General features: G+C 40.2%; 1 protein-coding gene across 1 annotated transcript in view; it reads left to right on the top strand.

The window, feature by feature from the left end:
• The window catches only part of LOC122533119 (dipeptidase 1-like), a 166,903-nt gene extending 150,493 nt beyond the window's left edge, over positions 1-16,410 (top strand). The window contains exons 8-12 of the mRNA XM_043662514.1: positions 2,371-2,547; positions 12,336-12,420; positions 12,991-13,066; positions 13,405-13,543; positions 14,461-16,410. Coding sequence (XP_043518449.1) covers positions 2,371-2,547; positions 12,336-12,420; positions 12,991-13,066; positions 13,405-13,543; positions 14,461-14,550 — 567 coding nt within the window. The 3' untranslated portion in view covers positions 14,551-16,410. The remainder of the gene's footprint in view (positions 1-2,370; positions 2,548-12,335; positions 12,421-12,990; positions 13,067-13,404; positions 13,544-14,460) is intronic.
• The last annotated feature ends 1,489 nt before the right edge of the window (positions 16,411-17,899 follow it).

Genomic DNA, 17,899 nt, shown 5'->3' with positions numbered 1-17,899 from the left:
GATTGCCCGAGCTTCCGTGCACTTCACCGCGGTATTAAGAGGCGCAAACAGATCGTATCTTTCGACTTGGTCATCGATAATTTACCCTATTGGTAAAAATCGCGATCGCTCTCCTTCTTTCCGCCGCGTCACACGTTTCATTCTCGAAAGATTCTTTCTATCGCGAGGATCGACAAAGCTAAAAAAACTAGGCACACATAGGATGGGCTAAAAGTTTCTCCCTACCTATTTTTAATATAAAACATCAAGATACAAGAATAAAACTAATTTTATTAAGTATATAATAAGAATAGATTACGAATTTATTTTTAGCCCGCCTTTTACTTTCTTTACTCCGATGTATACGTTCCCAAACGTGCGTGCTTCTTAAGTAAATAAAAATTCTTTGAACAACTTTCTATCTATCTAAAATAAAAAAGAAGGCGCTTGAGAGCAACAGCAGTGAAAAAAACCATCGACATCGAAACAACACGTTTAAAACACGACTACACTGCCGGCAGAGTTGCTAGACGCGTGCACGTATCTATATATATATATATATATATATATATATATATAACATACATATATTTTTTTTTTTTTCATTTTCACGAGCTGGCCACGATTCACAGGCGGTTGAGTCTCGGTGCGCGATAACCGGGACACTATACTGGTCTACACTATACGAGACAGAGAGGCACGCGTAGAAACGAAGAAAAAGCTTCGGCACGATGACGGGGTGGAAAATGCTGGAGCGGCGATATCATAGAGGGGGAGGGAATTGTCAGAGCAACGGAGCGCTTGTACGGTCAATGCCGCGCTCTGCGAGGTCCGTTCTTGTTAATTAAAGAGCACGGTGTACGCGTGCATTCCGCGACAGAATACACGGTCATCCGTTATGTCGGTTAATTTCTATAATGTCGGTGGCACCGGCGAATGCAAAACAGGGTGGCGCGTGGCCGCCGCTGGAAAACGAAATTCCGCTCGGCACCGAGCGAAGTTGGCGCCGCGGTTGCAAGGTAATGCAAACTGTAAAATCACGTAATCTCTTTGGCGGCGGTGGCCGGCGTGGAAATTTGCATTCTAACCGTGTTCGCGGAATTACACGCCGCGCCGATCGAATCCGCGTATCAAAACCCGGCCGGCCGTCGATCCTTGAATCGGCGGCGGCGGTGACGATTATTTCAGCCGCGGTGTTATCGGCGAATTTGAGATCCAGCGGGATTTTATCCCGCTCGAGGATAACGATAAACGCGCGCGGTATAATTTCTTGGAATTATTCCAAGCTGCCGACTTAACCCGTTAACAACGGACGTTACGTTGACGTTGTGTTTCTTTCGATTCGGTTCGTTTAGGTTACGTTCGTCGAAGTCGTTTGTCCCCCTTCTCAAAGAAAATTTCATACTACCTTCCCTTTTTACCTCCTCTCGAGTGAATTTCGTAATTTCATGGAAATTTGGAGGGATTAGAAATGTCTAAAGCAAGGTAATGCGTTCCAACACCCTTGAGATCCAACATCCCACGGCAATATTACGAATTTGAAATTCCGCTTGCGTGACATCACGCGGCTGGGATTTTTTTACGCGTGCGATCTCGTGCCATAAATACAGAAGTGCGAGCCTCTCCAATTTCGTAAAAACATTGCAATAAAGCGAAATATCACAATGGTGGCGTTTCATCTCGGCGAGTGAATTTCCCAAAATTTACTCTGAAATGTCAATTTAACAAAGCGACACTGTCCTAATGTCCACAAACAATTTCGCGCATTTATGAAAGGCGAGTTTACCTCACGGTTCACCGCCAATTAACAATTTGACACCGGACAAACATTGTGCAAAAAGTTAAGCATCTCGCGAATCTTGAAAATTGAAACTCTCCGGGAAGAAATACACCCGTTTATGCGTGGATTCTAATTACGCTCAATGAGAATCGCGTGAATAAAGTCTGTCGGTAGGAAAGAAACGTTGATGTAAGTTACAAAAATAATTTGCACATAGTTTAACAAAAAAAATAATAATAATAATGATAATGATGACGTTTCAGAAAACAAAAGTAAATCTTATTCAAAACGATCAATCTTCTCATTTCAATTGGCACAAACTCATTATCCTCGTCGCTTGAAATATTTGCAAGTTAGACGTTTTCGTTTTTTATTGTTAATGCTGATCTTTTCTTATCAGTGTTGCCGCATTCTGCGATAAAAATTCTAGGAAAATACATTTTCTGCGTAAAAAAGAGACTTCTGTGTAAAAAAAGAAAAAAAAGTGCCTTCGCGTAAATGTACGTTCGATATCGGTAGATAATAACATTCGCGACGACAGCGAGAGACTCGTCCAGTGTGGAACAGGTGACGAAAAGAAGCGTGAAATATTATGTCTTATTATTTTTCAGGCAGTTGTCAGGGAACTAAACAGACTGGGAATGCTAGTGGATCTCTCTCATGTCTCGACGAGGACCATGAGGACGGCCCTGCAGACGACGAGGGCACCGGTGATTTTCTCTCACAGTGCTGCCAGGGCACTCTGCAATTCCACTAGAAACGTGCCAGACGACGTGCTTAGAAATCTGGTGAGTTCTCCCCGCCGTGCAACCACACCGACGTGGAAAAGTTACGAAATGTATGGAAATGCGATAGGATAGTGCGGCAAGGTTAAGCCAATTTCGATATTCGATCAGATGAGAACAGGTTATGCGCCCCCCCCCCCCCCCCCCCCCCCCGCTCCCGGAGGTTTCCACGGGATTGAACATCGGTACAAAATGCCTTCTTCCAGCTGAATTCAATTCTTCTCGACCGTAACTTTTAAACAACGACAGATGTGGTATCGGAACAAACGTGCACGTACGATGGAATAAAAAGCCTAGAGACGGATATGGTATGGCTGTCGTATAACGTTTACAAGCAGCTTTTCAGTAATAATTTTTCAGTCGTAGAACGTCGTTGTTCGAGAAGACAAACTATAATGTCGACGGTAGAATGAGCTGTGACGTGATTTTCGGTGGTGGTAGCGAGCTCGTAACAAGCTTGCCAGCCCTTGACGAAAGTTATACCCCGAAAGTAACCGATCGTTACAGCGTTAGGTTTCGCGTTATCGATAAGGAACAAGCAGGAATTCGGAACCTCCGGCTGAAATATTCAACTCTAACTTTCCTACTCTCCTCGGCTATACCCAACAGCTTGCGACGCTGAATTTCACCGCTTTGACGCATGACTGAAAATTGATTTCTCTCTCTAAAGTAGAGTTCACGATCTAACAAACGTTGTTTACGTTCCCTCTTGCGAAATTTTCCTTCGAGACACAACAGACGAGGACTTTTAACGTTTAAAGAAGACAAGCGATGATAAAGTGAACGTCAGAAATGAGCCATCGCAGGAAATATTTTTCTATATAAATTTGAAGATGTTCTATATAAACGCGTGTTCTACTTCTATATAAATTTAGTTCATCAGTTTATGAACTAAACGTACGACTAAAATAGAGTTTACGATCCAACAACAACGTTATTTACATCCTTCCATGCAAAATTTTTCTTCCCCGCGAAATACAACCGAGGGTTTGTTTAAAGAAGACAAGCAATGATAGAGTAAAAGAGTCACTGCAGGAAGCATTCTTACATAAGCTATTTTTCTGCATAAATTTAGTTTCACTAGTTTGTGAACGCATGACATGAAAATTGATTTCTTTCTAGAATAGAGTTCACTGTCTAACAACATCATCTGCATCGTCCCTTTCAAAATTCTTCTTTACTTGTTTAACGCTGGCGGAGATGTTAAAGTAGAAAAAAGAGAAAAGAAAATAGAAAACTTTATAATACAACCTATGCTTTAAATCGTTTGCTGTAAAATACTCGACAAAAATTATAAATTGGCCATTTCGACCATTTTGGTGGCGTTAAAGAAGACAAACGATGATAAAGGCGAGCATTTTAATACAAGCCATATTTCCATAGAAATACGCGTTACTTCGAGATCCATTTACGAAACGGGCAGTCCGATAACTCGATAATCCCGGAGTTAGATCCCCTAACGGGCTGATGTGGCGCGGAAACATCAAACAGTCGGAGGAAACAGCACTTTCAATTAGCAGGAGCGAGCTAGCCGCGCGCGTGGAAAACGAACCAAGTAGAAGGGACGACGTCGCGTAAAAGCCAATTCGTGCCCGATTGCAGAAACGTACGTGCCACGAACGGAGAGGGGGCGAGATTGCAAAAAAAATCGCAGCGAGCGCAGCGTGCGTCGTAAACTAAGTAAGCAAGCAGAGCAGGAGCGCAGCGAGGGAGAAGGCGCGGCAAGGATTAAAACGAAAAGGAGAGAAATCGGGCGCGCACGATTCGCAGGTTCATCTGTAGGCGCCGCAACGCCTGGTGTAAGAGTGCATCCGCCAAGAGAGCACTCGACGCCGGCGCAAGTTGATGCAACGAGTGCAGCGGAACGCCGCGTGTTGCATACGAACGAAGCAACCGCGGGGGCGGTTGACCAGCCGCGGAAAATGTGCCAGACGTGGACGAAACTGTCTCCTCGTCGTCTATCTTTTTCACCGTCCGTCCATTATTTGTCACAATCGCGAGCTTCACAATACCGCGACCAGTGTAATTTCGGTAATCCTCGAGAGAGTAGGTGAAAATTTCAGGAATTTCAAGCCAGTCGAGCATTTTTTGCAGAAATTCTGTAGAACTTGTTACACGCTCCTCAATTACTATTGCATGATGAAATTTCGAGCCAGTCGAGCATTTTTTTTAGAAATTCTATAGAACTTGTTACATGTTCCTCAATTACTATTACACCATCAGATTTTCAGCTAGTCGAGCATTTTTTTTTAGAAATTCTGTCGAACTTGTTACATGCTCCTCAATTACTATTACATCATTAGATTTCGAGCCAGTCGAGCATTTTTTTAGAAATTCTATAGAACTTGTTACATGTTCCTCGATTACTATTATACCATCAGATTTCCAGCTAGTCGAGCATTTTTTTCAGAAATTCTGTAGAACCTGTTACATTCTCCTCAATTACTATTACATCATTAGATTTCGAGCCAGTCAAGCATTTTTTTTAGAAATTTTATAGGACTTGTTACATGTTCCTCGATTACTATTACCCCATCAGATTTCGAACTAGTCGAGCATTTTTTTTAGAAATTCTGTAGAACTTGTTACACGCTCCTCAATTACTATTGCACCATTAGATTTCAAGCCAGTCGAACATTTTTTTAGAAATTCTATAGAACTTGTTACATTCTCAATTACTGTTACATCCTCAATTACTATTACATCATTAAATTTCGAGCCAATCGAGCATTTTTTTAGAAATTCTATAGAACTTGTTACATGTCCCTCAATTACTATTACCCCATCAGATTTCGAGCTAGTCGAGCATTTTTTTTAGAAATTCTGTAGAACTTATTACATTCTCCTCAATTACTATTACATCATTAGATTTCGAGCCAATCGAGCATTTTTTTAGAAATTCTATAGAACTTGTCCCTCAATTACTATTACCCCATCAGATTTCGAGCTAGTCGAGCATTTTTTTTAGAAATTCTGTAGAACTTGTTACATTCTCCTCAATTACTATTGCACCATTAGATTTCAAGCCAGTCGGACATTTTTTTAGAAATTCTGTAGAACTTGTTACATGCTTCTCAATTACTCTTGCACCATTAGATTTCAACCAGTCGAGCATTTTTTTAGAAATTCTGTAGAACTTGTTACATTCTCTTCAATTACTATTGCACCATTAGATTTCAAGTCAGTCGAACATTTTTTTAGAAATTCTATAGGACTTGTTTGCTTCTCAATTATTATTACATCATTAGATTTCAAGCCAGTCGAGCATTTTTTTTAGCAATTCTATAGGACTTGTTACATTCTCCTCAATTACTATTGCACCATCAGATTTCCAGAATATCCGAAGCAAAATTTGAAAATTTACGACGTAAAGACAATTGGTTCTTAACGAGCTAATGTAATAAATAAAATGTGTAATATATAATATAAATGTGTAATAATAAATATTGACAATTGAAAGAGGGAAGAATTTTGAAACGTTTGAAACTTTTCGTTTCATTACTTTTACAGTACGTACTGATTGACACTGTACACACGTGATAACACACGTGTGTGCACATTTTCTTCTTGTACGCACTGTTAACAGAATATACGAGCGTGGCGACCGACATAAAAGTTCTAGTTTTACGGTTACCAGTCTTTCGACGTCTCGTCGGGGGAACTAAGCGTATATATTTTACCGAGAGCAATGAATTTATTCCGAATGTTTTCCCTGCGCCATGAAATATACAACGTCGTATAATTTTGAAAAATTCCGCTGCTGTTTTTACGCACGCTGACTGTTCAGCAATCGCGGAAATTTAGTCTAATATGTCAGTAACGAATGGAAAAGTTTATAAAACACTCAAAGGTTCGGAAACTTTGAGAACTTTAAGTGTAAATATAACTGGGACGTTTTTAATTTAAAATTAAAAATTGCCTCTAAAAATTTTGCAGCCATTCGGACATCACGTTCTTCTTTTTTCTTTTTTCGTTCAAATGTTCCAGCAATGTCGCCGAAAGTCCGCCGAAAATCACGGCCCTCGCGCGCAAAAAAAAAAAAAAAAAAAGAAAAAACAAGAGGGAAATAATTCAGTTTGAGCGTAAATACGGTAGCAGATAAAATTGTTAGCGAGCGTTTGTGATGTAATCCGTGCTTAACCCAGTGGCCGTCGTCGTAGCTTTTTAGGTCGGTCGATGAATTTTAACGTTTTAGTTACAGTTTTCCGACTGCCACGCCGAAAGTTACCGGAACAACGAGTCGAGTTTAATCCCCTTTTCGGAACAAGTGCACGTTGTTCGCGCGCATTTCAACGCCGAATTATAAATTTGAAAAAACCCACGTAAACTGCGAAAATCAATTATAACGCGCCGGTCTCGCGTTTTGAAACTGATGCAAGTTACAAGCTCTCAATCTCCCTCGACTTAAAATTATTTGTACTCCACTCTTGTATCACAGTCTCGAATCACGAAATAACACTCGTGTCTGGATATAATGAAAAAAAAAAAAAAAAAGCAAACGACAGACAAATCACAGTCTCGAGTTACGAAATAACGCTCGTGTCTAAATGGAAGAAAAAACCAAAAAAAAAAAAAAAAATAGCAAACGAGCAACAGTCCAATTAGTCGAAACAGACAAAAATCGTCTATCCGCTGGATATCAAAAAATGCCTTTTTCATCGTCGTCCGGAAGGTGATTGATTTACCTTCCAGTCGAAAAGCACGCTGCACGAAAATATCCCGCGAATATTCCTAACCGTTCCATCCGTTTTGATCAACTGCTCGCGAACGTTGGCCAACGAAGAGATTATTTGGTTTTAGGTCAGCAAACACGGGGCTAGAACCAGGTCGGGTGGTTCGGAAAGTTCAGGGTTGACCTCGGCCAGCCTCGTTCCAGTGGGTTTTGATGAAAAATACGTAACGCGCCTCTTTCTCTGTTGCTCTCTTTCTCTATCTCTCTCTTGTTTCTTGACTGAAATTCGAAAACCGATGCGGTCGAGCGGCTGGAACTTGACGGCGAGGAAAACGTAGGAGGCTCGCGTCGTCGCGCCGGGTTCAATGTGTCGAGTCCGTGCAAACGAATCGAGACACAGAGAGAGAGAAAGCACCACCGCACTTGTGAAAAACGGGAGGGAAATTCGAAGCGAACCAAGAGGATATATCCAGGGCAGAGAGTACTGTGTTGAACGTGTGGCGCGCGGAATTCGCGCTTGGGATAATGGCGGGAAAATGTCGCGGGGGATACTCGTGTAAAATAATATACGAGCTGGGTCAATGAGGCTGGCAAAAAATAGTCCTCTGCAGAGGATCCCGTTGGATTAAATTGGGATCACGATACGCGAAGGCGGATGATTCATCTGACGGAGAAAGTCGGCCGGCCAATGAGAACGTACAATCTGTTTTTTTTATAAAGCGTTTCGCCGCGTGCGCCGTGAACACACTTGGGAGAGACAATATAACTTTATATATATATATATATAATTTAATATAAATTAAATAAAAATATATTTTAGTAATAATCAAAAATTAATAATAGTTAAAATTATTAATAGTTAAAAGTAATGAAAGTGAATTTTTTAAAAAATAAATAAGTAAAATTTATTTTGTACCTTTTGTATCAGGGTTAATTAATTTATTTTAACAATTTTAATTATCTCAAAAGTAAATGATTCAAATAAACATATATATATATTATTTTTTTTTGTAAAATGAAAAAAATAAATATATATTTAGAAATTAAATATTTGTCGTATTTATCAATATCTAGTTTTTTTTAAGTAAATTTAATTTATATATAATATAAATTATATATATTTATATATAATCTCTCTCTTTCTCTTTTTTTCTCTATTAATTAGACTGAAATTTTATTTAGATTCTAGATTCTGTCTCTGTCTCTCGTAGAGAGATGGATGCAGTGAAGGGAAGTCAGCCAGATCTGCTATAAAATATAAATATCATATAAGTACCTAGTCGCTAGTAGACCTCGATGTCGTTGCGACATTAAATCTGCACCAAAAGAGGAAAAAAAAGCTGAAATGCCGTGCGAATAAATTAGCGAAATTAGACACTCTCGATCGAAAGGAGTCCAAAATGGTCTCAGCGACAATTCACGCGCTTTCGTTCCGCCTTGGCCGAGATCACCGCAATTACTGTATTCGTAAGTGATTCCGCATTAACGACACAACACTGGGCAAACTAAGCGATTAAGCCTGGGCGTGTAAAGCACGATTAAAATTTAATCCGATCGCTGGCCGGCCCTTGCCAATCACCGATGCCAAAATGACAATTATCTTGCATCGATGCTTCGAGCTAATCCGTCGGATCAAACTTCAGACGAGAACAGTGCTTTATCTATGTGTTATATTTCATTTAGCTATCCCGCGTGACAATTATTCATTATTCATTTCCCCCTTTTGTACATGGGAAATTCTTTTCGGAAGATTCATCAACCGCGTGCGCGAGTCGTTGAAGCAACTCTGTGTGACGATGCCGAAGAGTTCGTCTGTCGAATGAAAACGTTTCATTCGATTCAAGATAAAGGATTTATATATTATACCAAAATCGGTAGACGGTGGATTTTTAAGACGTAAGCGTGCGTGAGAGCACACCAAAGCAGAGCAAAGGCATCCCAAAGTTTCCTTCGTTTCGAGTTAACTACATTCGCAAAAAAAGAAAAGGAAAAAAAAAAAAAAAAAAGAAATCACAGTCGAGTATGAAGGAACGAACAATGTCTGCCCGCTGCTCCAATTAGCCACCACTGCGAATTGTATCTTTATGAGGGTGAATCAAGGTGTTTCTTATTTGCTCCACCGGTGCAATCAATACTAGCTGGAAGCAACAAGGGGATGAGTTACACCAATCAGAGGGCGAACGATGGCCTGTCTGGCAACATGTTATTAGCTGTGCCACACTGCTGCCCCAATTAACGTTGGCTACCACATAGTTTAAGTCAGGTCAGGTATCGGCTAGACAGGCAGGGCATTCGGCATTGTCTCTCCTCCCTCGATTGGCACATTCAGTAATTTTCGATAGGGAGCGAAAGATAGAAAGAGGCACCGATAAAACTGGATGGCACATTGCGCGATAGCTCCGAACGTTCCCGGCTAATCGAAACGGATAAACATCGGTCTTGCACCGCTATACGGTGTTCTTTCGATTTGTATCGAGCAATTCGGCATTGACGGATTCTCCGTGTCAGGTGGAGAGAGGGAGCTACGCCTCGCGCCGGGATTGTTGAGGTTAGGAAGCAACGTCGGCGTAGAAAAATGGAGAAAATTAGAGCGGCGGCTCTGCTATAAAATAGAAAGGCTTCTTGCCACGGCTCTTTCGTTCCAATTAGGATACACGGAATTATTACAGTGGAATCTACATTATGCAAATGAATAGGGGGAGAGCGTATGGTGCCTTTGAATAATTTGAACCGCAACGCTAATCTTAACATACGCGAACAAACGTAAATTCCACGTATAAATCCAGCTTACGCTGCTAGATTATTGGCGAACGTTGCAACTCGACGTTGGATAGATTGAACGAATATTCGTGTAGAATAATTCGTGAAGAAAGTAAAATAAACTTTGAATTATAAAGACGTCGATGTTTCCAGCGACGGCGAAATTCGAGAAAGGAAAATTCAGAAGCCCGGGGGAACACGACGAAGGCTTTTGTCGACATCCGAGAGGAACGCGTCGCGACGTTAAATGTTTCATGGAATTCCGAGTCAATCGTTCGAAAATCCTAGCACGCGAGCTAGGGGAATATGATTTATAGCAGTTGGCGATATTAAAATTTCAACGTGGCGGAGAAGCGAAATTGCATTCCCCGCGAGTAAGTTTACGATTTCTTCGAATTTTATCGGGCGAGCGGCTGACCGCGGGATCGTGTCGTTCGTTTGCCGAAGAAACGACGCGACTCTGGCGAAAGGAAAACGTCCCGAAAAAATCATAAATTTGAAGAACTGGAAGATAAAGGGATGAGAAAGTGCTTCTACAAATTTCTACAGCTATGAATACAACATTTGGCTCGAACCTATGATCGAATCGCTGAATGAATGAACTTTTTCTCAATAATTCGCAAGTTAATAACAACAATCGGACATTTGCATTCAAGCGTTATAATTTTCTCACAAGGCAATAAAAATGCCATAAAATTTCCGGAGGTGGTGAAATAAGCGAAATCGTAAACTTTTTTGCAAACGTAACTATGATTTCTTCTCTAGCCGACACAGTGTCGAGTAGAACGCGAAAGAGAAAGATGTCACGGCTCCCTATTTTTTTGCCAGAGGGCGGTCGTAAGAATGGGAACATGAAGGCAAGTGGAAACAGACGATTCTTATGGCAGCGGAAATGTTCTCGGTCGTCTTTCGAAAAACGACTTTGGGACGAGATCGATATGGAAAGATAGAAATGCCCCCGGCGGGCTCGGCCAGGGCTCATCGAATTTCAATGTGCGTTCCCAAGTGCGCCGCCACGAATCGCAACTTTTTTAATATCGGCCGACCGGCGTAGAGAACATTCGAATCGCGGATTAAAGCGGAGGGAATCGTAAACCGCGAATCGATGCCGAGCCTTGTTGCTTTGTGCGACTTTCGAGAACGACGCGAGCGAAGCTTATGTGCGTACACAGGGTGGAAAGGAAAGTTTGTCCGTGATCTTTGAATTTCAACATGAAAAAAGAAATTTTTTCCTACATTCTGTATTCTACTCGTCACGAGGATGAAACTTTTTCAAGAAACCAGTCCTTTTGAAAGATGGCAAAACTAACCTAATCATTTAACACTGTGGACACGTACGTCCTAACAGCGACTTTATGATTCTGGACGCGTGGAAGTCTATATTACGTAATGTTTATATTTCGAATAATGTTAACAGTTGGTTTTATTATTTGGTTATTTAGGCTCACACTGATGCTACAACTATGATGAATCAAACGTTAGTGAAACCTACGAAAATTACGCAATACAGACATCCACGCGTTCAGAACCATAAAGTCGCTGTTAGAACGCACGCGTCTGTAACGTTAAATGATTAAGAAACTTTTTTGGTTGCGATCTATGGTTCCTTGAAAAAGTTTTACCTTCGTGATGAGTAGAATACAATACAAAAAAAAAAAAGAAAAAATGATTTTGAAAGTCAATTTTGTGGCAGGTTTTTTTTACAAAGATGTAGAATTCATCTATGATAGTCACGGACAAACTTTTCTTTCCACCCTGTACATGTGTGGTTTACGTAGCTTTAGCTGGAAAGATCCTGCCAGCAAATGGGAAGTAAAATTTTGAAAAATGGATGAATCTCCCTTTGACTGAATCGCTTTTTACAACACGCGGGGATTATGTAAGGTCCGATTTCATCCTCGGTCCACCTACAAAGACTACTAGGAAATAATTAAAACCTTCAAAAATTTAACTTGCACTCTGAAACGAAATGCTTGTAAATTTTTCCAAAAAAAAATGTCAGCCTACGTAAATAACGTCTCTCCAGGCCAGAGTTACCATTTATTCCGAAAATACCGTGGAACATTATCAACTGCCAGTTGCTAGCTAAATGATATATTTTAAATTATGACGTTTTTACAGAATATATTTTTTAAATTATGAAGTTCTGTGACAGGAGAAACGAAACAAGAAGAAATGTTTTCAAAGCACAATGGAAACTGGTAAATTCAATGGCTTCGCATTGAAAATGAATGGCAAATGAAATGCACATTCTTTGCTCTATCCTGCGCGATTTTACGATCGCTTCCCTTTCGCGCGGATAACATTCTGAATTACATCCTGGTATGTCTAATTGAAAAATCAACGTGTCTGTTCACAGGCTAAAAATGGCGGGGTGGCAATGGTTCCGTTTTATACATATTTCATCACGTGCAACAGTACAGCCACCATAAAGGACGTTATTGGTACGTAGAGTCATCATCGATATATATATATATATGTATAAACCAATAAACTTTGAAATCCTTTTTGTTAAGATTTTAATAAAGATATCGTCGATCTTACGAAAACACTTCGTTTTTAAAAAATTTCATAATTTGACAAATTTTCACTGTACAAGTTTCGCTATAACTTCACAAATAATCGCTACGTGTTTCATCGAATTAAAAAATTATTCGACTTGAAACGGCGCAAATTGAATCGTCGTTTCTTTCTTGGTGAATCGCGTGAAAAGCAACAAATGCCAGAACGCGATGGCTTGCACCGGTAGATCGGTAAAACGCATTATTCGTATTCGAGCCGAACAATGATTCGTTTCTTCCGTTTCGTGTCCGGCCGTGTCCGCGTAAATTAACGTGCAACTGACTGGCACGCGCGCCGATGGGACTAATTAACAATCAGAACAGAAACGCGCGCGTTTTATTCGGGGATCGAGTAACGGGTAATGACGGTGCAGGTTCTCTGGAATAATAAAATCAACATTTTTAAACGACACCGCACGACCGAGTTTATCAGGGACGACCATGCTGTTTCAGCACACATCAATCACATTCGAAAGGTGGCGGGGATCGATCACGTTGGAATAGGAGCTGGCTTCGACGGGATAAATTTGTAATTATCCTTCGAGTATCCTCGGTACAACGCGCATTCAGAGAATGCTCAATGAAGCAATTACCAATTGCGTTTATGGAGGTGGGAGAGAGAGGAAGAGAGAGCGAGAGAGAGACACACATACACACACAATTCGCTGCCGCTGCACAATGAACACTTACAATTAGACGAACGCGTAAAAACGATTCGTAAAACTGCTTCCATTGATGCCGAGACGGCGGCTCGAGCGAAATTTCGTACGAAATTTCGTCTATCGTCGAACGTCTGTTCTCTGAATGGCGCGATTCATCGTCGACCGTCCAAGCAAATTATTGTTGGCGATTATCGTTTCTTTTCAGTACTCCCACCGGCTTGGAGGATGTCTCCAGGTATCCGCAGCTATTGGCTACACTGCTCGAGGATCCAACATGGACGGAGGAAGACATTAAAAAGCTAGCTGGCCTCAATTTGTTGAGGGTGTTCGCGAAGGTCGAGCAGGTGAGTTCACTTCCTCAGTTTGACGTATACTCAGATGGACGTTGACGAAGAGATAAAACAAACTTTCTGTTCGTTTGCAAGTATAACAACCGATATTCTAGTTATTGTACACTTGTAACCATTTATTACTGTTGCCTGTAACTCTTATAAGACTATAAGATTATAAGGAATAAAAAAAGTCCTTACTATGCCAGTAGATTATACGAATGGAAATAAGAAAAAGATGTCACGTGAACATGTACTCAAAAATTCTTCGTTAAAGAACTATAACGAGAGTTTGAAATAACAACGTAATAAGTTCATGCTTGCAATGCCTAAATCAATGTTAGGATAGGTAGAGGATGACCAATTCCTTGGCCTCCAAAGTCACCAGACCTCGCGCCATTGAAAATTTTACTTGCGGGAAATGTTAAGGGAAATATAAAGATTCACCACATGAAAGTTAATACGCGTGAATAATTAGATGAAGATTCAATTTCTGACAGGTGACAGAAGCCTGTATTTGTAAAAATGGAGCTAACGTAACGTAACGTAAACGTCATCGACTCTTGTTTCGAATTTTCGTTGTGGCTCCTTGACGCTGGTCGAAATGGCCAGTTTTTAAATTTTTCACAATAACTTTGCGTAACTTACAATGTCGCGTTTTTAAAAGACTCGAATGACACTTGTAAAAAACGATACGAATAAAATGGTTCGTGTCCATTATCGTGTTATAAACCTTTCCCTATTCCTTTCTTTCGTTCAATTTTTATACTTTTACAGTCCTTTACATTTCGTTGGTCTTATTTTCACTCGTAGAATCTACCAAAGGCAAAGTCATGCCATGGAGAAAGTGCAGGAACAGCGTGTATCTACTCTAAATTTGCTCTCAATTCGATGAAAGGTCGGTGATAAAAATGAAGGAAATGAAATTCCAGGTGCGCGACGAGTGGCACAGGGCGGCGGTACTGCCAGTGGAGAAGATCAGTCCGCCAGACAACTCCGCCTGTGTCTACGGAGCGTCTTGATCTTCTTTGAGGACATTCACGGCAGGATTCCTCGACTTTCTACGATCGCCGAAGATTCGACACGTCTCATGGAACTACAGGACCCTGTAAACGTGCGGACTGGATCAAGCTGAATGATCGCCTCTCCCGGTGTGATAACATCTTTTCGTGTTTCCCTGGGAAGCCCGATCGCGCCTTATGAAAAATGAAAAATTGCGCAAGAGCGTTCCATCTGATAGAAGAACTGATAGAAGGTCGAGGCCACGTGCTTGAACGATCATCTTCAGGACAAGTTCAATCTTCTTTCCTTATTCTTCCCTCTTTCCTTACGTTCGTTCTCTTCTTTTCACTCGACGTACATACGGTCGTCAAACCAAATGTCGTGCGATTGCAATTCCTTTTTCTTCGTTTTCTTTTCTTTTTTTTTTTTCTTTTTCCTTTTTGTTGATAAACTGGTAATTTCTGAGGAACGTTATACATGACGACAAAACGAACTATCTTGCTCTCCATATTGTTGTTGCAGTCGAACGAACATATCTATGCAACTATGTTGATTTGCTGCTATTTTAATAGCTGGATACGTCCGTCCATACTTTCAAGCAGGCTCGTTGAGAATCTCCTTCCTTGGTTTGGTTCCTTGCCGATCGATCGCATCCAATTTCGAAATCAGCTTTTCTCGATATTACGCGAGAATTCATAGAACCGTGACAGACCACGTTGCGAGAGCTTTTATTCCGTTTTGTTCCAACGCTGTTGTAACGTCACGAAACTGTTGAAATTTATGGGAACAGAAATATATTTAACAAAAGCCCAAGTCGTAATGATCAACGCGACTATATAACGTCTACGTAAAGGTGTACCGTTCCACGGAAATCTGAACTCGTTCTGAAGATATTCATAGACGAATACAATTCGAGTATAAGCGTTAAGAAAAAAAAAAAGAAAAACAAGCGTTCCTGAATGAATAACTTATAATTCGACGCGGACAATCGAGGCGGCCGAGAATGCGCTTGCTGGATGAGAATTTATTTCGCGAACGAGGGAGAGATATGTTCTCTTCTGGGTATCGAGAACCGAAGACAGAATTCCGATAATGCTTTTCGATATTTCTACCTTGGGATAATTATGTAAGATCTCAAGCGACGGATACCAGGCGGCACGCGTTCAAACGTCGATCGATCGATCACGAATTTAACGATGAATCTCGTTCGATTCGTTTTCATTTTCATTTTCATTTTCATTTCGTCTTTCGTTTTCGCAACTGCGTGACGTTTGTATAAACCGATTGTATAAAACAGACGAGATTTTTAAGTATTGCAGGTAAATATTATACAGGTTGAACAAAAAAAAAGGATTCGCAACATCTAGAGTAGATATTACTCGCCATGGAATATGAAAAAAGAAAGTCTCAACAAGCATGGATATTAGTCGAAAAATTAATAATCTCAAATCAGTAAAACGATTTTTTGTTTCAGTTGAGATTCGTGTGAAAAAGTTGGAACCTAATCTAACCTAATCTAACCTAAACTTTCTGTAATCAGAGAAGGAAGTAATTACAAGTTAGGATAATAAAAATCGTTTGTGACTTTGAAACTGTTAATCTTTCGACCCACGTTTATTAGAATCTTTTTCAGATTTCGACGAGTATCTACTCTAGAAGTTACGAACACCTTCTTTCTATTCACCCTGTTCACATTCCTTGAGGAATATCTTTGTCTTTCTTTTCTCCCCCTTTTTTAATTTTTTTTTTAATATAAACGAGATCGAGCGAATTTTGTCCTTGTAAACAAACACGATTAAAATAATCGTTTGAACGCTTGCTCCATGTCGGCTCAACAAGTGCGCTTAAGACACCAAGGAATTAAATAAAGGAAAACTGAAGAAAACAGAGGAAAGGGAAGAAGGGAAAGGTGAGAAAACGAGAGAGGAGCTAGAAAAATCGACGATCGAGGATGTAATGAAACTTTTGTAACGTTTAACTAGAAAATTTTCAAACCAGGTCGTACAAACCGATATTTACGTACATATATTCGATCGTTTCAAGCTTTTAGAGTTTCTACATTTACAAGTACGAGCAGAGAACCTTATGTCACACATAGTGTTCGTCACCGTTTCGAGACCATTTCAGAATCGAAAGACTCGTTTCTCGTCACTCTTGTTGAATGTCTCCAAAACCTCCGACTGATATCCTCAAGACAGTTCTCATAGCGTTTATTGTAACGAGGCTTCTATTACGCGATGCATGACGCAATTATTTCACGCAATCTGCTTGTTCGTTTGTATGCGAAACACCCTGACAGAGAGCTGCGAGAATCCGGGTATAACACAGATAATATTCGAATATCATCGTAAAAAAGATATAGTCGGGCGTCAACTTGTAAAAATTATTGAACGTTTCAGTCAACAGATCGATCGCGATTGAAAGAAATTGGGAGGAACGATTCGTCGGAAAATTCCGAACGATTCGATAGCTTTATCGATTATTATTTAAATATCGATTATTAATTGTTAATGGTTGACCGCGAACGTTAACCTTCGATCGTTAGTTTTCAATCAAAGTTTAATTAACATTCAGATTTAATATAATACTGTTGATTGAAGTTGATTGTCACTGGATTCGAAATTTCATTCGATCGACTATTCTGATCGTTAATTGCGACTGTACCATCTGCGTTGAGTAAAAGTTTGCTCGTTGATCGTCGTGACCGACGGGAAAGTAAATTTGGATTTCAATTAAACTGTACGTACGTGCCAAATGCATCTTTATGCCTAATAGCGTAAGTTTCTTTTAAACTCAGCTGGAATGGAACAGCGTCGGATTACATTGAATTGACTTTGCAACTCCACAGGGATCTTTTCTGTTTTATTAAAATATTCGATATATTCAAATATTGTCTCAAAACGAAAAAACGGATCGGATTGGCAGGATCTATTAATTACGCTCACCGATACGAAACACTGCCAAGCAAACACTTTGTACCGAACCACATTGTACCACGCCAGAAGCGAGAAAATAATGTAATTTGCCAAAGTCCCTTTTCGACATAGTAGCCATCGAGACAAGTAGCAATAAACCTTCGTAGCCGGTAAATCGAAATAAAATGAAGCCGAGAGAAGAAAAAAAGGAAAAGAGAGAGAGAGAGAGAGAGAGAGAGAGAGAGAGAGAGAGAAAAACACTTCACTCTAGCGTGAGGAAAAAAAAGAAAAATACTTTTTACATATCTAGAGAAGGGAAGCTCTTTTTTTGTTTTTGCTTTTGTTTTCTTTATTTTCTTTTTTCGAAACTCGTATGTAAATTGAGATTGGAGACAGCGAGCGACTACCGAACGAATGCTGTTTACCGAGAATAGAAAAAGCTGAGCTGCGAAAG

Source organism: Frieseomelitta varia, unplaced genomic scaffold (assembly GCF_011392965.1).
Source record: "Frieseomelitta varia isolate USP_RPSP 00005682 unplaced genomic scaffold, Fvar_1.2 scaffold_495, whole genome shotgun sequence".
In the NCBI taxonomy this organism is placed as follows: Eukaryota; Metazoa; Arthropoda; class Insecta; order Hymenoptera; family Apidae; genus Frieseomelitta; species Frieseomelitta varia.
The sequence above is the reverse complement of the archived record's forward strand: the minus strand, read 5'-3'. Positions and strand labels throughout refer to the sequence as shown.